Below are 19859 nucleotides of genomic sequence, written 5' to 3'. Positions count from 1 at the left end.
CATCATGGCAGCAGTCGGAGTCAATGGTCTTCCCATGCGCTATCCTACAATCCACCAACAGAAGTCCCTCTGGATTCAGCAGACCACCAGTCAATGAGTTTTCTTATGAAAAGGTTTGGATTAATAAGCAGTCTTTGGGGAAGTTGGGAGATGTATCCTTCCTCTTGAAATCTGCTGCTGCTCATTTAGATAATTCAGGTGCTAGTTGCTCAATGCTCACCTCTGGGGCAGTGCAACTTTCGTCAGAGCACTAGCCAGTTAGGTCCAGTTTGACTTGTATTGATTCTTACTTCTGTGAGATGTCCCCGCTGGGTACTCATATGTTCGCAGAAATTAAGGATAAAATATGCCGGCAAGAATTTGTGGACATTTGGTCTTTGATTCATGTGAATCATGTGACTATAGACAAAGAACGTTCATTTGAGCAAGGTTCAGAGAAGAAGCCTAAGGTAGCAAAGACTTTTGCTAATTGGTTACAGGGTTTCACCACCCTTGCCTATACTCCTCGCTGGCGCTTTCCTTAAAAAGGGCCGAAGTTATTTATTTATTTACATACTATTCTCTGCACCCATAAGCTGTATGCTGGTACAGCTGGGTGGCGTTATGACGTATAATTTCATTGGAAGATGTTCTTGTTGCCTGAGACTGGTTGGGCGACTAAGGCCAAAGATGTCTGGATGCTGTTTATTTTGTTCCAAAACCACCCTTGCTCATTTCCAAGTGTAGACATAGCAACGACCCACGTATCTGGGGCCATGGCTCAGTGTCCTACAGGAACCTGCTGGCTCCATAATGAGGGACATTACCAGTTTTTTACAAACTGCAAGTTCAGGCACCAATGCTCCATCTGTGGAGGTACTCACGCAGCCTGAAAGTTTCAATTAATTCACCATCTTTCCTTTCTTGGTGGGGGGTCTGTTAATGACGGTAACTCCAATGAGGAAGCGGTGGTTTCTTATATTGCTGTTCAGTTAGTACGCAGTGCGGGTCCCAGTATGTTGATGGTCAAGTCGGATATTGAGTCAGTCTTTTGTTTGCTTCTGGCCAACCCTGAGTGTTTCTATTCTTTGGGCTGCCATTTGGATCGCCTTTTTTATGTGGACATGTGCCTTCCATTAGGTTGCTCAATATCCTGATTTTATTTTGAACTGCTTAGTATGTTCTTAGAAGGGGTTATTCACATAGTCTGGCATTCCGTCCATTATTCACTATTTGGGCGATTTGCTTTTTGTTGGTCTGGCCTACTCTTCTTCCTGTTCCGATTTGTTGAGTTGCTTTAAAGCCATGATGAAAACATTTGGTATTCCGATTGCGAAGGATAAGACCAAAGGTCCAGTCCAGAAATCGATACTGTTGTAATGGTTTTCAGGCTGCAGTTGGATAAACTTGCTTTTTTGAGTTCAGCTATCGATCAGGCTTTGTGTGCCAAAAGGTAACTTTAAAGCAGTTCCAATCCCTGTTAGGCTTACTAGTTTTTGCCTGTAGAGTCCCACCCATGGGGCAGGTGTTCTCGCATCGCCTGTCGTTGTCGACAAAGGGAATACTATGGTCTGAACACTTTATCCAAGTTGCATGAAGCACGCGGGAGGACCTGTGGACTTGGCAGGTCTTTCTTCACACTTTCAAAGGGAGAATGGAGTGTCAGGCGATGGAGTGTTCAAATTTAGCCTTTCAGCTTTTTACAGATGCTGCGGGTAGTTCAAGATCTGGGGCAGTTTTTGGCAAAACATGACTGCATTCTTGGAGTTGCACCCTTCAGAGAAGAAACTTGGGGAGTCTTGCTCAGAGCACTTGTGGGCGATGGTCATGGACAAATTATCGACTTAGTAAAGAAATTGATGGTTCATGGCACATAGAAGAGTCAAAGTAAAACACAGATAGAATGGTTGCAAGTTGTGGGCAAAAAATTTCCTGGTAGTGATATGATCCATTTTCAGGTTACGTTGGATTATTTGTTACAGTTGCGCCAGTCTGGATCGTTCTAAATGATTGTCTGGTGTTGCATTTATATTGAAGTTGTGTGGTTTTTCTGATGTAATGAAAGCCTTTTTTTATCCACCACATGTTAAAAGGTTGGAGGTGATAGCATGTTGGTAAGGACACACATCACCTGGTGATGTTTTCATTGTTGCAGCATCTGTTGGGGGCAGTTGGAGATTTTGCCTTGTATGCTTATGAGTTTAGTTTGCTTAAAGCAGCCTTTGCTATTGCTTTCTTTGGAGCCTTATGTATTGGGGAACTAGTAGTTCTTAGCTGTTCTAATGGGGTGGCTTGTTGGCGTTAGATGTTTTGCTCTTGCAGCCAGTTTTGAAGATTGGAATTAGAAGATCTAAGACTGATCAGGATGGGAGGGGCACTTAGTTGCCTATTAGGAAAATTGGTGGTGACTGTTGTCCTGTATGGTTGGGCCGTCATTTTTCATTGATTAGAGAATCCTCTTCTCAGTGTTTGGTTCATGCCAATAGGTTACACATGACAGGATTCCAACTTATTTAGTTTTTTAATTCTTGTTCAACCAAGTTGGGTCACCATTGGAATTTGGGATTCATTCATGCAGAATTGGGGCAGCCCCACCATCAGATGCAGTTGGACTTGGAGCTTGGAGGATTAAACAATTGTGTAGATGGAGCTCTAAATTTTGTGGTTTGGCCGCAGCCAAAAGCCGTGAGATTTCTGCCGGGAAAGCACAGCTTCAAAACTCACAGCACTTAGCCACGGGTTTTGGAGCGGCTTGGCCGCATGCTTTTTCATTGCGGCCAGTGCTCCTATAGAGGAGAGCGCAGCCACAACGGTAAAAAAAAAAAATTGACATGCTGCAGCCGGGAAATCCATGCCGCAGTGCCGGTTTCTGTCGGCTTTGCCGAGACGGATTGGCCATTTTGTTTGGACGAGATTTTTGACAAATCTCGCCCACATGGATGGTTAATCCCGGGATTAGTGGCCGCAGTGGAATTCCGGGCGGAATTTCCATGGCAAATCCACCCTGTCTGAAGCCAGCCTAATAGATTTCGATCATATGTGCGTCCTGATTTGGTTTTGTCATAACGTTCTTTGTTGTCAGTTTGTTTTACTTATCTGTTGCAGGTCTTGTGCCTATACAAGTTGTATGCACTTGTATGTTATTTGGGCTGCCCACAGGGAAGAAGTTAATTAAGTCCCATTTTCTTTTTGTAATGTTCAAGATTTCTGTCTTAGAGTGCTTTTAGATGCAAGGTTTATCGTTCAAAAAATTGTTCAATATAGCGAAAGTGAACAATAACAGTTCAGTCTAAATACGAACCAACGGCTGAACGATGAACAAGTATAATTCGTTTCTTGCTCATAGTTAATTTTATGCAGGCATAAAAATCATTGTTGGCTCTTTCACTTGTCGTTCCATTTAAACAGCGCTCGTTCGTTATTTTATATTCACTAATGTGAAAGACTGAACAATACTTAAGGATTCTTGTTGAATGAGTCAGTGATGAATTTGCCTGTCTTAAAAGGCTGCAGGAGAGTGAATGAACAAGCTGTGATGTTACTCGCCCATGCAAATGAGAATAATTAGCACTGTTTTTAGTATTACGTAATAAAATTATTTTAAGGTGTTTTCTGTGAAGTGCAAACGGGAATCGGCTCATCTAAAAGGGGCCTTATTGAATACAAAGTCACAGCTGGCAGTTTTCTAAAGACCTTTAGTTAAAAATGCTGTTAAGAAGGCCAACTTGCCTACTGGGAGTCCGACAATTGGCATACAGCTTCTAAGTGCTGTCAGAGTAAATGGGTTAAAAGAAAATGCTTTCTAAAGGATAATACTGTGGCAGCCAAGCAGAGACGAGCCAAGGAGGGGAGACCACGGGTAAACAAGATGAATGTCACGGGTGGCTCTGCAATCTCTTCCTGCGATGGCGGAAAAGGGCCTGGCTTGGTTGCGCGCAGTGGCAAAGGGTTGACTATGGGTAGCAATTATCAACAGTGGTTTGTCACGTGACGCCAGTACCTCTTTCTTAAATGGACTCAAAGGGTTAATGAAGAAATAAATAATACGAATCCTTGTAGCTTTGCTTGCAAACCGGAGGTATTCAGTTTACTTCAGCTTTTTTGTAACGTTCAGAAACAACATGTACATTTCATCAGTATGCAGAGATATTGCTTTGCATTGTAAATAGTGTTGCTCTAAGTTTCAGTATAACACAATACACTTTAAACTTCAACGCTCTCTCTATCTCTTTGCATTTAAAGGTTACTCAGTAAGAATACCCGCAGTCCTAATTATCTGAGGGTTGATTTCAAGAAGATTACTATGCAGTCGGTGAAGTTATTTAGAAGTGGGCCTCTTTTGCTTTCCCTGACTTTACTTTTAACAGGGGCTTGTTCAACTCACTGTTGTGTAGATGAATCACAGACTTTCTTCTTCACACTGCGTTTGTTTTGGAAGCTTGTAAATGCTTGCTTCCTACTGCGGACAACGTTAGTCCTCAGTAGCATTGCTGTACACTTTCTCTCACATCCTCCGACAATGACAACCTCCTCTAGACTCTCCCTCTGCCTACTCCTTCACTTCCTGTCTTAAGTCTCGAACATTCTTTCTAAACTCCTCCTTACATCCTGCCTTGCCCTGCTCATTTTCCCGCTCTTGGCTCTCACCCTTCGCATCTACCAATCAAGGATTGAATGACAAGCAGCCAATCAGCAGCGCATTGTTTGCCAGGCAGATAGCTTAAGCCTGTGAAGAAAGTGGAAAGACAGGGCCTTTCAGACGTAAGACACCTTCTATGTCTCAGTATAAGCACATAGCCAGGTGCTGCAGGACGTGTAACTGTGTGGCTACCCTGAAGTATCCCCCGGGCCACTACAATACCTAGCTAAGTGCTCCCACACACTTGCAATTGCGTTTTTTGTTAACGCAATTGTCAATGGGACTTTCTATTGTAAAAAAACGCAACGCACGCAACTGCATTTTTGGTGTATTGCTATGCGTTGCGTTTTTAACATTAGAAAGTCCCATTGACAATCGCGTTAACAAAAAACGCGATCGCAAGTGTGTGGGAGCCCTAAGAGAGTTAATACTAATAAAAGCTGTGGCCACCACCCTCCAACATAAAAGAACTGCAGTGTCAGTGGGTTTATGGGGAGTGTCTTGTACATGGGATAGGATCAGTGCCATCTTAATGCATGGGCCTGATGGACACTTGCCCAGAGGCCCCATAAGCATAGGGGCCCCATACTAATCTATGTATGTTAACTAGAGATGAGCGAGTATACTCGGTAAAGGCAATTGCTCGAGCGAGCATTGCCTTTACCGAGTACCTGTCCGCTCGAGATGAAACGTTCGGGTGCCGGCGGCGGGCAGGGAGCTGCTGGGGAGAGCGGAGCGGAACGGAGGGGAGATCTCTCTCTCCCTCCCCCCCCCCCCCCCGCTCCCTCCTGCTGACAGCCGCTACTCACCGCTCCCCCGTGCCGGCACCCGAACGTTTCATCCCGAGCGGGCAGGTACTCGGTAAAGGCAATGCTCGCTTGAGCAATTGCCTTTACCGAGTATACTCACTCATCTCTAATGTTAACATTTCAATGGACCTTGTATCATATATGATAATTAGTGATGAGTGAGCATACTCGCTAAGGGCAATTGTTCGAGCGAGCGTTGCCCTTAGTAAGTACCTGCCCGCTCAAGAGAAAAGGTTTGGCTGCCGGCGGCGGGCAGGGAGCGGCGGGGGAGAGCGGAGAGGAACGGAGGGGGGATCTCTCTTTCCCTCTCCACCCCCCCTCCCCACGCTCCCCCTGCTCACTGCCGCAACTCACCTGTCACCCGCGCCGGCAGCCGAACCTTTTCTCTCGAGTGGACAGGTGCTCACTAAGGGCAATGCTTGCTCAAGCAATTGCACTTAGCAAGTATGCTCGCTCATCTCTAATGATAATGTTGTGTGGCGGGCTATGAACTTGGCTCCAATCAGTCTATGCCATGTGTGAAGACTTTAATTTTGTCACTTTCTGATTCACTTTCAAATTACCCATAATCCCTATTGTAAATTATCCAAAATTTCTATAATAAAAAGAGAGATTTCCCACTGAATGGATGTGTGGATCATCTTGTGAAGTGTAGTACATTGTCTTGTTACTTTGTAGTGTAGAGTAACCTAGCACTATGAACATAGTAACGTCTACAGAGCAGAAGGAAAATGGACCCTATGACTTAGACTTCCGGTTCTCGGGTCTAGCTCGCTGGTTACTGATTCGCTAGCCCGCTTTATTCCTGTGAGTAGTTGTCGTAGGGGCCCCAGTACACTGATTTGCATGGGGACCCATAATGCTGTTAAGATGGCATTGGATGGGATGCCTCATTCACTTACTGGTTTTCAGCTTTCCTGCAGTCTGATAAGGAAGTCCCCGTGTCACATACCTACAGGACTAAGTGTATCCCTAGATGACAGCTGGGAACAATAGAAACAGGTACATGACAGACAGAAAACCACAGACACACCTAACACCACAAACAACACTAAATTGTGTCAGCATACTTACAGATAGTGTGGATTCATTCAACCAGATCAAGGTCGTCAGATATCACCCATCTGATGGCATTTCAATCTGCATGCATGCATGCACCAACAACCAGACAGACAGAGCTCAGGACAAGAGACAACAGCAAAATAGTCTGGATTGTGGGATTAAGTTGTCTTCTTAGACTAGGGACTCACACGAAACAAGGACCCATGTTGTGGGCTCGTGAATTTACGTACTTTGGCCAAATTACTAACTAATACCTCGCACTTATTAGATGTTCCATCTGCTTATGCGTGCTGGTGTTATCAGTAAGTGTTTGGGCGTTTGTCTGTTGCTGTTGGTGGTTTGCACGCACACTTGGTGCATGTATTGTAGTATTACAGTACAGATTGTTGTCGACGTCTATTTATCTAGTGTTTGCATTGTTGTGTATGCACATCGTCTCCTCCTGGGTGAACACAATCCATTTGTTCGTCCTGGCCGTGGTGTTTCCTTGCACTAAGGGTGAACGTTATAGAATGCCCCAGCCCTTAACTGGGTTGCATCCGTGTAAGTTGCAGATCCCACGGCTTTCACAGATGTGATATCTAAAAATAACTTTAACATTTTTGTATTGTAATTGGTTCCATTAATCCCCATGGGGAGTAACAAGAATTTAAACCGAGATTTTTTAAAAAGTGCATAAGAGGGGGTGGGGCCAGAGGGATCCACCCCTAGCCCCGCCCCCTCTATGATTTGCTCTAGGGAATCTCTAAGAATCTATAGCCCCACCAACTCTTTCAGCCCCGCCCACTCTCTCTGCGCTATGGTGAAAGCCCTCGTGATTTCCCCATAGCAAGGAGATAGAGCAGACCTATGGGGGATTTACTCATAGCAAGGGACAGAGAGCGGAGCAATGGGGGATTCACCCATAGCCCTGCTCTATGTCTCCTTGCTATGGGGAAATCCCCTGTAGGTCCACTCTCTCTCCCTGCTCTGGGGGAAATCCCAAAGCCCTGCGGGGCTTTTTCTCTCTCCCCTCCTCCTTCTCCAAGTGCAGCAGCTCCAGGGAATGGACGAATTTCAGGCGCATGAAGAAATTTTGCCCGTTCACGTGATTTGCGGTCATGCAAATGGTACCAATGCAAACTACAGCTCACTTAACAAAAACCAAGCCCTGATATGGCCATGTTCATTGAAAACTCTAAAAGTTATGGCTTTTGAAAAGAGGAACTGAAAACCCCTAAAAATTGTCGCATTCTTAGGTCCAAAATAGGCCATGTCACTAAGGGGTTAATTGGTGGTGACGAATAATAGATTTCAGATGGAGGATGTCAGATTGAATCTCTGTCAATGGGAGGTAATATGATTGATAATGGTTAATATGCCCTATTAGTTATCTCCAGTCATTCTTTTGCTGCTTGACGATTTCTACTGTTAAAAAAGGGATGGATTGGCACCATAAGGAAAGGACATGATGTTATTTCTATAGTTTATCTATATATATATATATATATATATATATATATACACTACCGTTCAAAAGTTTGGGGTCACCCAAACAATTTTGTGTTTTCCATGAAAAGTCACACTTATTCACCACCATGCGTTGTGAAATGAATAGAAAATAGAGTCAAGACATTGACAAGGTTAGAAATAATGATTTGTATGTGAAATAACATTGTTTTTACATCAAACTTTGCTTTCGTCAAAGAATCCTCCTTTTGCAGCAATTACAGCATTGCACACCTTTGACATTCTAGCTGTTAATTTGTTGAGGTAAGCTTGTGAAATTGCACCCCACGCTTCTAGAAGCATCTCCCACAAGTTGGATTGGTTGGATGGGCACTTCTGGCGTACCATACGGTCAAGCTGCTCCCACAACAGCTCAATGGGGTTCAGATCTGGTGACTGCGCTGGCCACTCCATTACCGATAGAATACCAGCTGCCTGCTTCTGCTGTAAATAGTTCTTGCACAATTTGGAGGTGTGTTTAGGGTCATTGTCCTGTTGTAGGATGAAATTGGTTCCAATCAAGCGCTGTCCACTGGGTATGGCATGGCGTTGCAAAATGGAGTGATAGCCTTCCTTATTCAGAATCCCTTTTACCCTGTACAAATCTCCCACCTTACCAGCACCAAAGCAACCCCAGACCATCACATTACCTCCACCATGCTTAACAGATGGCGTCAGGCATTCTTCCAGCATCTTTTCATTTGTTCTGCGTCTCACAAACGTTCTTCTTTGTGATCCAAACACCTCAAACTTGGATTCATCCGTCCACAACACTTTTTTCCAGTCTTCCTCTGTCCAATGTCTGTGTTCTTTTGCCCACCTTAGGGCTCATGTCCACGGGCAAAATATGATTTAAGATCCGCAGCGGATCTCCCGCATGCGGATCCGCATCCCATAGGGATGCATTGACCACCCGCGGGTAGATAAATACCCGCGGATGGTCAATAAAAGGGATTTTAAAAAAAATGGAGCATGAAAAAATCTGGACCATGCTCCATTTTCGTGCGGGGCTCCCGCGGGGACGGCTCCCGCGGGCTTCTATTGAAGCCTATGGAAGCCGTCCGGATCCGCGGGAGACCTAAAAAAGGAATTTAAAAGTATTTACCCATCCGGAGCGGACCGGGAAGGTCTTCTCTTCCTCACGGCCGCATCTTTCTTGCTTCGGCTCGGCGGATGTGCCCGGCGCATGCGCGCGGCATGTCGACGACGTGCCGGCGACGTGCCGCCTGCGTGACGAATTCATCCGCCGGCCGAAAAAGAAGAACCGGCCGTGAGGAACAGCTGACCTTCCCCGCCCGCTACGGATAGGTAAATTCTTTTAAATTGCTATTTTCAGCCCTCATGTCTGCGGGGCAGGAGGGACCCGCTGCAGATTCTCCATGTAGAATCCATAGCGGGCCCGATTTTCCCCGTGGACATGAGGCCTTAATCTTTTTCTTTTATTGGCCAGTCTCAGATATGGCTTTTTCTTTGCCACTCTGCCCTGAAGCCCAAAATCCCGCAGCCGCATCTTCACTGTAGATGTTGACACTGGTGTTTTGCGGGTACTATTTAATGAAGATGCCAGTTGGGTACCTGTGAGGCGTCTGTTTCTCAAACTAGAGACTCTAATGTGCTTATCTTCTTGCTTAGTTGTGCAACGCGGCCTCCCACTTCTTTTTCTACTCTGGTTAGAGCCTGTTTGTGCTGTCCTCTGAAGGGAGTAGTACACACCGTTGTAGGAAATCTTCAATTTCTTAGCAATTTCTCGCATGGAATAGCCTTCATTTCTAAGAACAAGAATAGACTGTCGAGTTTCAGATGAAAGTTCTCTTTTTCTGGCCATTTTGAGCGTTTAATTGACCCCACAAAAGTGATGCTCCAGAAACTCAATCTGCTCACAGGAAGGTCAGTTTTGTAGCTTCTGTAACGAGCTAGACTGTTTTCAGATGTGTGAACATGATTGCGCAAGGGTTTTCTAATCATCAATTAGCCTTCTGAGCCAATGAGCAAACACATTGCACCATTAGAACACTGGAGTGATAGTTGCTGGAAATGGGCCTCTATTCACCTTTGTAGATTTTGCACAAAAAACCAGGCATTTGCAGCTAGAATAGTCATTTACCACATTAGCAATGTATAGAGTGCATTTGTTTAAAGTTAGGACTAGTTTAAAGTTATCTTCATTGAAAAGTACAGTGCTTTTCCTTCAAAAATAAGGACATTTCAATGTGACCCCAAACTTTTGAACGGTAGTGTATATATATATATATATATATATATATATATATATATATATATATATATATATAAAGGTGAAAGCCCTCACTGACTGACTCACTAACTCCTGACTGACTGATTTACTCGCCACTAATTCTCTAACTTCTCGGTGTCGTACAAACATGAAATTTGGCAGGAGCATTCTTTAGGTTATAAATAGGAAAAGTAAAGAGGTCACAACTTGATTATTCAATGCTAATTGCAAAAGTATTGGCACCCCTGTGTAATGTAACTTCCTGCTGTCGTACAAACATGAAATTTGGCACAACCATTCTTTAGGTCCTAAATAGGAAAAGCAAAGGGGTCACAACTCGATTTGCTAATTGCAAAAGTATTGCCCCCCCCCCCCCCCTATGTAATGTCCATGGGATAGATTGATTTTAGGGGTCTATTTATAGAGTTATTTATTTTCCATTGCAAGAGAGATCCAATTTATGAGGTAATTTTTTAATAATTTATTTATGTTTAATGATATTAGATTGTTTTTATGTTTATTGATTTTAACTATATTTGACTTCAGTAGTTTAATAATGGTAATAGTGTTTTGCTGATATTTCAGAATCAATTTTGTATCACTATATTTTAATATTTTGTACTGACTACGGTAGTTCATGAAAAGGGTTGTATCATTTAAAAAAAAAATCCTTACTTACCTATTCCTTCCCTGTCAGTTTCCTTAGCACTTCTCCTAGCTGAGCTTTTGCAGTGTCCCGGGTCACCTCACTGCACGCTGGGCCCAGCTTGTTATGAAGGCTGCATTCCTCAAATTCCTTTCAGCCAGGTCAGTAAAGGTCACATCCCTTTGCTGTAGCTTCACTGCCCAGGAAGGGATTGTAATCTATTTTAGAGACAGCTTGCATGAGTAATCTCTGAAGAAGATAGGCAGTCCCCCTGCCAGCCTGTGAGCTCTAACGTAACATACATTGGTTGGCAGGCAGAAGACTGCCAACCAAATATACATAACCTCACAGGAAGGAGAAGAATCAGGCAGCTGGAGGTGGAGTGACCCCCCTCCCCCCCCCCCCCCCAGACTTTAGGAGACAGGAGAATATGGGGGAGGTGAAGATGTGTTAAGTAGACTGACGGGAGAGGAATAGATAAGTATAGAATTTTTCTTTTTTAGTGACAGAACCCCTTTAATGGTACTAGTGTTTTACCAATATATCGGAATGAATTTTATACCACTATATCTTAATAGGGCTAGTGAGTGTTATATTTAAGCTTATGTGTCCGTTCCATGAAATCTTATTGAAAATTGAACTCTGTCAGTATGGCATGGTTGAACAAAGTTTATTCAAAATTCGGAACGCAACGTGCGTTTCATAGTAGCTCTCCATACATTACATCTCTTACGTAGGGAATTCTCTCCCTGTAGATGAGGTCAGAGTGAGTCTCTCGGTGTCCTCCTCTAACAGGTACATCAGTATGCATATATATATATATATCTGTGTTGTGATCTTATATTTATTCGTTTTAAGCTTGAAAAAGGCATTTCTATTTGCCGAAACGTGTAGCTGTTACTTTTACTAAAATGCTCATTGTACTATGTCCATCCCTATCTGTGAACGGCACTTATACCCATATCCACATAATTGCAGAGATCTTTTCTTCGGTGACAAGCATTCTTTAGGTCCTAAATAGGAAAAGTAATGGGGTCACAGCTCGAAAATTCAATGCTAATTGCAAAAGTATTGGCATCCCTGTGTAATGTACCAAATTTAATTCTCTAACTTCCTGATGTCGTACAAACATGAAATTTGGCATGATCATTCTTTTGGTCCTAAATAGGGAAAATAAAGGGAGCACAACTCGATTATTTAATACTAAGTGCAAACATTTTGGCACCCCTATGTAATGTAACTTCCTGGTGTTGTACAAACATTAAATTTGGCACGACCATTCTTTAGGCCCTGAATAGGAAAAGCAAAGGAGTCACAACTCGATTTGCTAATTGCAAAAGTATTGGCACCCCTACGTTATGTCTATAGGATAGATTGATTTTAGGGGTCTATTTATAGAGTTATGTATTTTCCATTGCGGGACAGATCCAATTTATGAGGTAATTTTGTAATAATTTATTTATGTTTAATGATATTAGATTGTTTTTATGTTTATTGATTATAACTATATTTGACTTCAGTAGTTCAATAATGGTAATAGTATTTTGGCATGACCATTCTTTAGGTCCTAAATAGGAAAAGCAAAGGGGTCACAACTCGATTTGCTACTTTCAAAAGTATTGGCACCCCTATATAATGTACCTAATCTAATTCTCTAACTTCTTGGTGTCGTACAAACATGAAATTTTGCAGAAGCATTCCTTTGGTCCTAAATAGGAAAAGTAAAGGGGTCACACCTCGATTATTCACTGCTGAGTGCAAAAGTATTGGCATCCCTGTGAAATGTAGCAAATCTAATTCTCTAACTTCAAACATGAAATTTGGCACAAGCATTCTTTAGGTTAGAAATGAGGAGAGTGGGTGAAGTGGCACATTCTGCAGAGGGACATCGGTGCATGCAGCCTGAGGAGAATCTAACGACCCTCTATGTGTATGCATATTTTATTCCTCGGTAACCTTGACTTCATAAAATTTTCCGCGCAAACAACACGTAAACACCTGTATCAAATTAACTCGGGCGAGGCCGGGTATATCGGCTAGTTACAGTATATTAGTATATTTACAATACATCAGTAGCTTTAATGGATAATTCAGAAGTTTTTGTTTTGTACTGACCTTCACCAACAACAACCATTGCTTACTTTTTAGAATTTTTTGGTGATCTTGCTCTGTCACTCCTCCTGCTAGTTTCTATCCCACCCTCCCTCTTCAGAGAACTATAATAATGGAGGATGTGGGGAGCCATCATGGTTCTATGGCACCCTAATTCCAGAGGACAATTATGTAAAAAAAAATTAAACACAGACATTACAATGAGCCAAACAGGTTTAATAGGGCCTTGCACATAAATATTAGGCCAGACATTAAGCGGGGGTGTTACCCACAGGAGCCAATTGGATTACAGCTTTCATTTCTGCATTGGGTAATGATAGAAGCAAACAGCATCGCCATCTACTGTCTGCACTATTTATACATGAGGATACATTTTATAACATTCTTCTATTTGCCTTTGTGTTGGTTTGCACTCATTATGGCTTACAGAAAAAGGGTCAGTAGGGTTAATTCCAGAGGCAATGTTTATACAATTCCAATAGTACTTTTATCGTATTTGTGCACATGATACTATATTGCTTTGTAAAATTTAGTGCTGGTGCTGCCTGGCATTATTGTTGCTTCCTGAAATCTCTTTATGAAGCCTGCTCAAACATCGATTGGCCTTTGGATTGGCCTCAATCATTATTTGCTCCGCTTCATCGCCAAGAAACTTTAGACCAGGAATTCCAACCCCTCGTCTTTCAACTTTTCCCTTATCCAATCCATCATGCGGCTCACATCAGTATGGAAGTCCCGAGATAATGCCGGCACCGGTCCAGGTCTTCTTTTAGATACATTACAGCTGTTGATTGTCCCCCAGCTAATAATGCCCACCTAAACGGTAAAGAAGAAATGAAATTAGTACAAATGAAAACCCCTAAAGATCCAAAGAGTGAGTCACATAACAATCATTACTGAATGTTAGACCTTTGAATGTGGATTAACCCTTTCAAGATTACAGTTGTTTCTTTTTTCATTCTTGCATTTCAATTACCTTTCTTATTTTCCATCGACAGAGCTGTATGAGGGCCAAGTAGTATTTTATACTGGTACCATTTAACACAGCATATAATGCATTGGAAAACTTTTACATACTTCTAAGTGGAGTGAAACCCCCGCAATTGTATCACCTTTGTGGACATTTTGTTTATTATTTTAAATAATAATTCTTATTGAAAATTTTCCAATATACTATGAAATAGCAGTATGAAAAATTATGTTGGCTTATTATAAAGAAGTTATCAAATAATATGGGTACTGGTGTACCTTGACGCCACCAGAAGCTAGGGGTGTGACAGCCCTTACAAGGAGGGAGGGGCCTGTCACACCCCTAGTTCCCGATTGGATGAAAGGTTATCGGCCCGGCAAGCTGCTTTATCTGCCCGGGTGTCGTGCTGTGTCCTTCCCCCTGGCCAGCACCCTGCCACCGTAGCCGCTGAGGGATACTTCAGGGTGAGCGTTTGAGGTACAGCGGGAGCAGAGAGTGCCATTGCAGGGTGAGCGGGAGCCGGGGAAGCGACTCACAGTGCTCCCGCCTGCTTCAGCCGCAGGGGAAGCAGGAGCGGAGAGTGCCATTGCAGGGTGAGCGGGACTCGGGGATGTGACTCACACCGCTCCCACCTGCTTCGGCCGCAGGGGGAGCGGGTGCCAAGAGTGCTGGTGTAGGGGAGGGGGGCTGTCAGCGGTGGAGCAGTCCAGCAGGGAAAAAGCACCGTGTGGCAATTTGTGGCAAGGATCGAGGGTTAGGGTGAGGTGTAAGTGTAACAGTTTGCCCTATCTTATAAAAGTAAGGCTAACTGTTACACTTACAATCACAGAAAATGGGCGTTACTTACTGACTGAGGAGTGCATATAGATGCATCCTCCTCTCACCATGCAGGTAGCTGACTACCAAATGGAGGAGCCAATAACACCTGTGAGGGCACTGATAAAACACCCACTCACACTGCCTCCTGATAATGAGGGGGGTGGATGCTTGGTGTACACTCCCACACATAGTGGATACAAGGTGCCAGACCATTCTGATATATGTAGTTCACCATGCAGACCAGTAACCTATTAACGGCGCCATGATAATTCGGCGGGTTGCCCTGCATATCCATCAGTGAACCACATTGGTACTGCCACCCTGGGCTCCCCCTGGAGTCTTAATGCCACACTGCATGTGAATGATAGATAATAAATGCAAGGCATTGGTTGGATGTTGGCCAAGATACATGAGCCCACTAACCACTTCATGGTTCCTTGCGTTGTAGTGGGCCCCTACACTAATATAAATGCATCACAGAAGGGGAAATCAAGAATTAAAAACAATCACAGAAAATGGCCGTTACTTACTGACTGAGGAGTGCATATAGATGCATCCTCCTCTCACCATGCAGGTAGCTGACTACCAAATGGAGGAGCCAATAACACCTGTGAGGGCACCGATAAAACACCCACTCACACTGCCTCCTGATAATGAGGGGGGTGGATGCTGGTGTACACTCCCACACATAGTGGATACAGGGTGCCAGACCATTCTGATATATGTAGTTCACCATGCAGACCAGCAACTGTTACACTTACCCTTAGCCTAACCCTCCATCCCTGCCAGAAATCACGATATGCTGCTCTCTGCCTCCTCAGAGCTGTGCTGGATCCACAGCCAATCGGGAGTTAGGGGTGTGACAGAGGCGCTCCTCCTGTCAAATCTCTAGCTTCCAGTGGCGTCAAGGTACACCAGTACCGGGCCAATGAAAGTCAGAGGGAAGGAGGAGGGAAGAGGAGATGTTTCGGGAGGCAGGGGAATTCTTCGCTCCTGGGGTGACGACTCAAAAGGGGTGGGGGTGGGGTTGTAAGACTATGTTTTGGGTATTGGACTTAGAGAGAGGTTGTTGGGCCAACCCCTGTTGCAGGGAGGGCATAATCTATCCATGGGGTCCAAATACTCAGGAACCTATCATACCTGTCTTCCATTATCAACGTTAGTTTTTCATTGACTAGATACTAGTTTATACGGCGCTTAATCTCAGAGAAGTCCAAGGAAGCCTTGTGCCAAGATTTAGCAATAGTTTGCTTTGTGGCTAAAAAGAAGAATGAGATTATGGAAGATGGGGGGGATATTTTTGATGCTCTTATTTAATAGGGCTCCCCGTGGGTTTTTGTATTGCTTTTGTCGCCATCTTCTGAGATGCAACCATTTTTATTATTTTGCTGTCAATGGAGCTGTGTGAAGCCTTGTTTTTTGTGGGGCAGTTGTTTCTATTGGTACTATTTTGGTGTACATATGAGTTTAATTGCTTTTTACTCTATTTTTTTCTTGGAAATGGAGTGACCAAAAAAGTACAATTCTGTCAGTGTGTATTTTCTTTCTGCTGGCATTAACCGTTCCGGATAAATAATGTGATATTTTAATAAATCAGACTTTTAAGGGCGTGGTGATACTAATTGTGTTGTTTTATTGTGCTTGTTTTTTAATACATATACTAGGAAACGTTTTTTTTAAGTTTAATATTTAAATTCTTTTTTTTAACATTTAAATAAAAATGCTAATAAAACCCCAGAACTGCTTCACAAAAAATACCCTAATTATTCTCCACTCTGCTGGTGTTGTCCTAAAGCAAAAGGCACATATTTTCACACATGGTTTTCCCGCCCATTACCCAATCCTTTTGGAGTGATCCAGAGTTGTAACTTAAAGATTCGGGGCCCTGATGCAAAATCTGTAACTATAATGCTTTAATTATAGTACTGTGCTCCCTATATGGAGAAGAGAGGCCTTATGGGCCCCCTAAGGCTCCTGGGCCCGGGAGCAACCGCATTCCCTGCATCCTCTATAGTTACGCCCCTGAAGTGATCTACAAGATATTATCTTGGGGCTCCTTCTTACGGACGGATTTCCGCCGCGTAATACGCGCCGAAAATCCGCCGCGTTGCCCGCAGCTATTAGGTTCTATTGAACCTAATAGCTCAATGCGCACGGTGCGGAATTCCATCGCGGAATTCCGCACTGTGAAATCACCTGACCTCACCCGCGGCATGCTCTATTTGCCGCGGGTGTACGCGCGGACGGCTTCCATTGCAGTCAATTGAAGCCGTTCGTCACGGTATCTTCCGCTGTAGCACAGCGGAAGATAGCGTGAAACCGCTTCCCCGCCCACCGCCAGCAGCATCATATGACGCGGCCGGTGCATCATGTGATGCTGTGGGCGTGTCATATGACGCGGCCGACGCGGCACGTGATGCTGCGGTGCGTCACGCGCTCTATTGCGCATGCGCACCGAAGCGTCATGCGGGACAGAAAACGCCGGATCCGCAGGTAAGTATTGGGGTCTCTGGGGGGTGCCATGATGGGCTCCGCCGCAGAATTCCGCGGCGGAGCCTGTCACGGCCGTGTGCAGCCGGCCTTATACTAGGAACTAAACATATTATTATCCCAAAACTTCCTCTTTTAAACCTAACTCCATCGACCAACAATAATGCAGCTAAAATAATTATACCCAGACACTGGCTTGATGTCAATTCCCCTGGAATCCCGAAATGGTATAACGAGTTGAACACTATAAGCAGTTTTGAAAAAAGCAAGATGCCTTTGAAAAGAGAATTTAGACAGATATCTGGAAACCTGGGATAAATGGCTGTATTTCAAGAACAACCTAGCTCATAATCTTAACAATATCTTTTAAACTGTTTATTGTACCACCTCTCCAGTTCCTTCTTTGTTAACCCTATAAGGTAAGACCCTTTTACATGCGAAGATAATGTCTCAAACTGCGGAAAGACTGAAAGATTTAGCAATGGTTTTGCATAAAATTACACGTACTCCATTAGCTAATTACTCATCTTTGTTTTCCTCCACGAGTTGTTTGTTAGGCTATATTCACACGACAGTATATACGCAGCTATTTACCTGTTTATGTACACTGGGCCATGTGAATAAATGCATTGGATTCAAGGCATTCTATCAGATGGTCAGCGTATATACGCAGGTAAATAGCTGCGTATATACTGTTGTGTGAATGCAGCCTTAAGCTGGGTGTGTGTTTAGGTGATTCTTATTGCTTAAAACTTAAGGCCCATTTACACGCATAATCACTTAAAATTCGTTCAAAAGATTGGAAGAATGACAGTTTGAGCGATCATTTTGCATAAGCTGCTAATAGGCACTGATGCCTATTAGCAGCTTATTTCCTTCATTTGCATGTAAATACGCCTCCACAGCTGTATGCAGAGAATAGCAGGTGGTCTGTTCTCTGCATACAGTTTCTTTGTTCTGTTGCGGGACTGCAAGCTGAATACAAAGTAATCAGCGCTACCCATGAAAAAAACAGCATGCAGTCCCTGCTATCAGCTCTCCGGCTGAATGATGGATTTTATGCTCACCTAAAAATCATCGTTCAGCTGAAGAGTGAAAGATGGGAGCATTTAGACACAACGATTATTGCTTAAATTATGGCTTTTGAGCAATAATCATTGTGTGTAAATGAGGCTTTATCCCAGCTGCGCAAACATCAGGCCACCACATTCCATTGTTCTCATGGCTGAGTAAACACTCCAGTAATTAAATATGCAAAGCAAAACAAATCCATGGCTGGCTTCTAGAAACACTAACCGAACTGCATTGAAACTGAACGAATTTCCAGCAATCAAACAATAGATTATGCCAGCCTAAAAACCTTGGCTAACGATAATTGAATGAGTAGTGCATGACTGCCCACATTTACATGTAATGATTATCACTCATTTTCGGCTGTTTGAACGGATTTTGAGCGATAATCATTGCGTGTAAAAGGGCCTGAACCTTCCCTGATGTTTCTTCTGTTGTCAACCCCAAAATTCTACAAGTAAAGATTTTATACAAAAAAAATTGTTAAAAGTAGACTTTGGTACTCACTGTAAAGTTTCTTTCTCATCTCAGAAAAACAATGAATGTACTAAGAAAAAGCCATAATAACAGAAAGAGGAGATGCCACTTTGGAAAGTGCTTTCTTGTCCTACCGCTTTCCTTCAAATTCTGAAATGATACTGACGCTCATACAGCAGATAAAAACGTATAAAAATCATAGAATGGTAGAGTTGGAAGGGATCTCAAGGGTCATCAGGACCAACCCCATGCTCAGTGCAGGATTCACTAAATCATCCCTGACAGATATTTGTCCAGCCTTTCTTTGAACACTTCAATTGAAGGAGAACTCACCACCTCCTGTGGTAACCTGTTCCACTCATTGATCACCCTCACTGTCAGAAAGTTTTTTCTAATATCTAATTTGTGTCTTCTTCCTTTCAGTTTCATCACATTGCTTCCAGTCTTTCCTTGTGCGAATGAGAATAGGGCTGATCTGAGTTTTCTCTGGTCTTCCTGCCCTTTTTATCCAAAATTCAAGGATAGCACGATCACTGCCTCCTAAGGTCCCAGCCACTCTTACTTCCTAACCCATTCCCTCCCTGTTGGTAAGAATTAGGTCAGCGATAGCAGATCTCCTTGTTTTTTCTTCTACCTTTTGGAAGATAAAGTTGTCAGCAAGAGCGGATAAGAATTTGTTGGATTCATTACTTTTACCTGAGAGAGATTCACAACAAATGTCTGGATAGTTAAAATCTCCCATAATGACTATGTTGTGTTTCTTTGAGAGCTTGGCCATCTGATGTAGAAAGAGTTCAACAATATCTCCTGCTTGTCCAGGTGGCCTAAAGTAAATGCCCACAATGATGTCCTTTCTGTTGTTCTCTCCTTGTATTCTTACCCAAACAGTTCCTACAGAACTCCCATGCTCTGAAGCTTGAATCTCTGTGGAGATTAATGTTTTCTTAACGTACAACGTAACACCTCCTTCCCTTTTTTTAGGGCTGTTCCTTATAAATAAGTTATAGCCTTCAAGCCTTGTATTCCAATCATGTGTATCATTCCATCAAGTTTCCGTGCTCTGT

The 19859-nt window shown here is 43.3% G+C and overlaps 1 protein-coding gene across 1 annotated transcript in view; it reads right to left on the bottom strand.

The window, feature by feature from the left end:
• Window positions 1-13163: 13163 nt before the first annotated feature.
• LOC136579754 (complement factor B-like) overlaps window positions 13164-19859 on the bottom strand; it is an 81324-nt gene continuing 74628 nt past the window's right edge. The window contains exon 20 of the mRNA XM_066579815.1: window positions 13164-13784. Coding sequence (XP_066435912.1) covers window positions 13623-13784 — 162 coding nt within the window. The 3' untranslated portion in view covers window positions 13164-13622. The remainder of the gene's footprint in view (window positions 13785-19859) is intronic.

Source organism: Eleutherodactylus coqui, chromosome 10 (genome assembly GCF_035609145.1).
Source record: "Eleutherodactylus coqui strain aEleCoq1 chromosome 10, aEleCoq1.hap1, whole genome shotgun sequence".
NCBI classification, from domain to species: domain Eukaryota; kingdom Metazoa; phylum Chordata; class Amphibia; order Anura; family Eleutherodactylidae; genus Eleutherodactylus; species Eleutherodactylus coqui.
The sequence above is the reverse complement of the archived record's forward strand: the minus strand, read 5'-3'. Positions and strand labels throughout refer to the sequence as shown.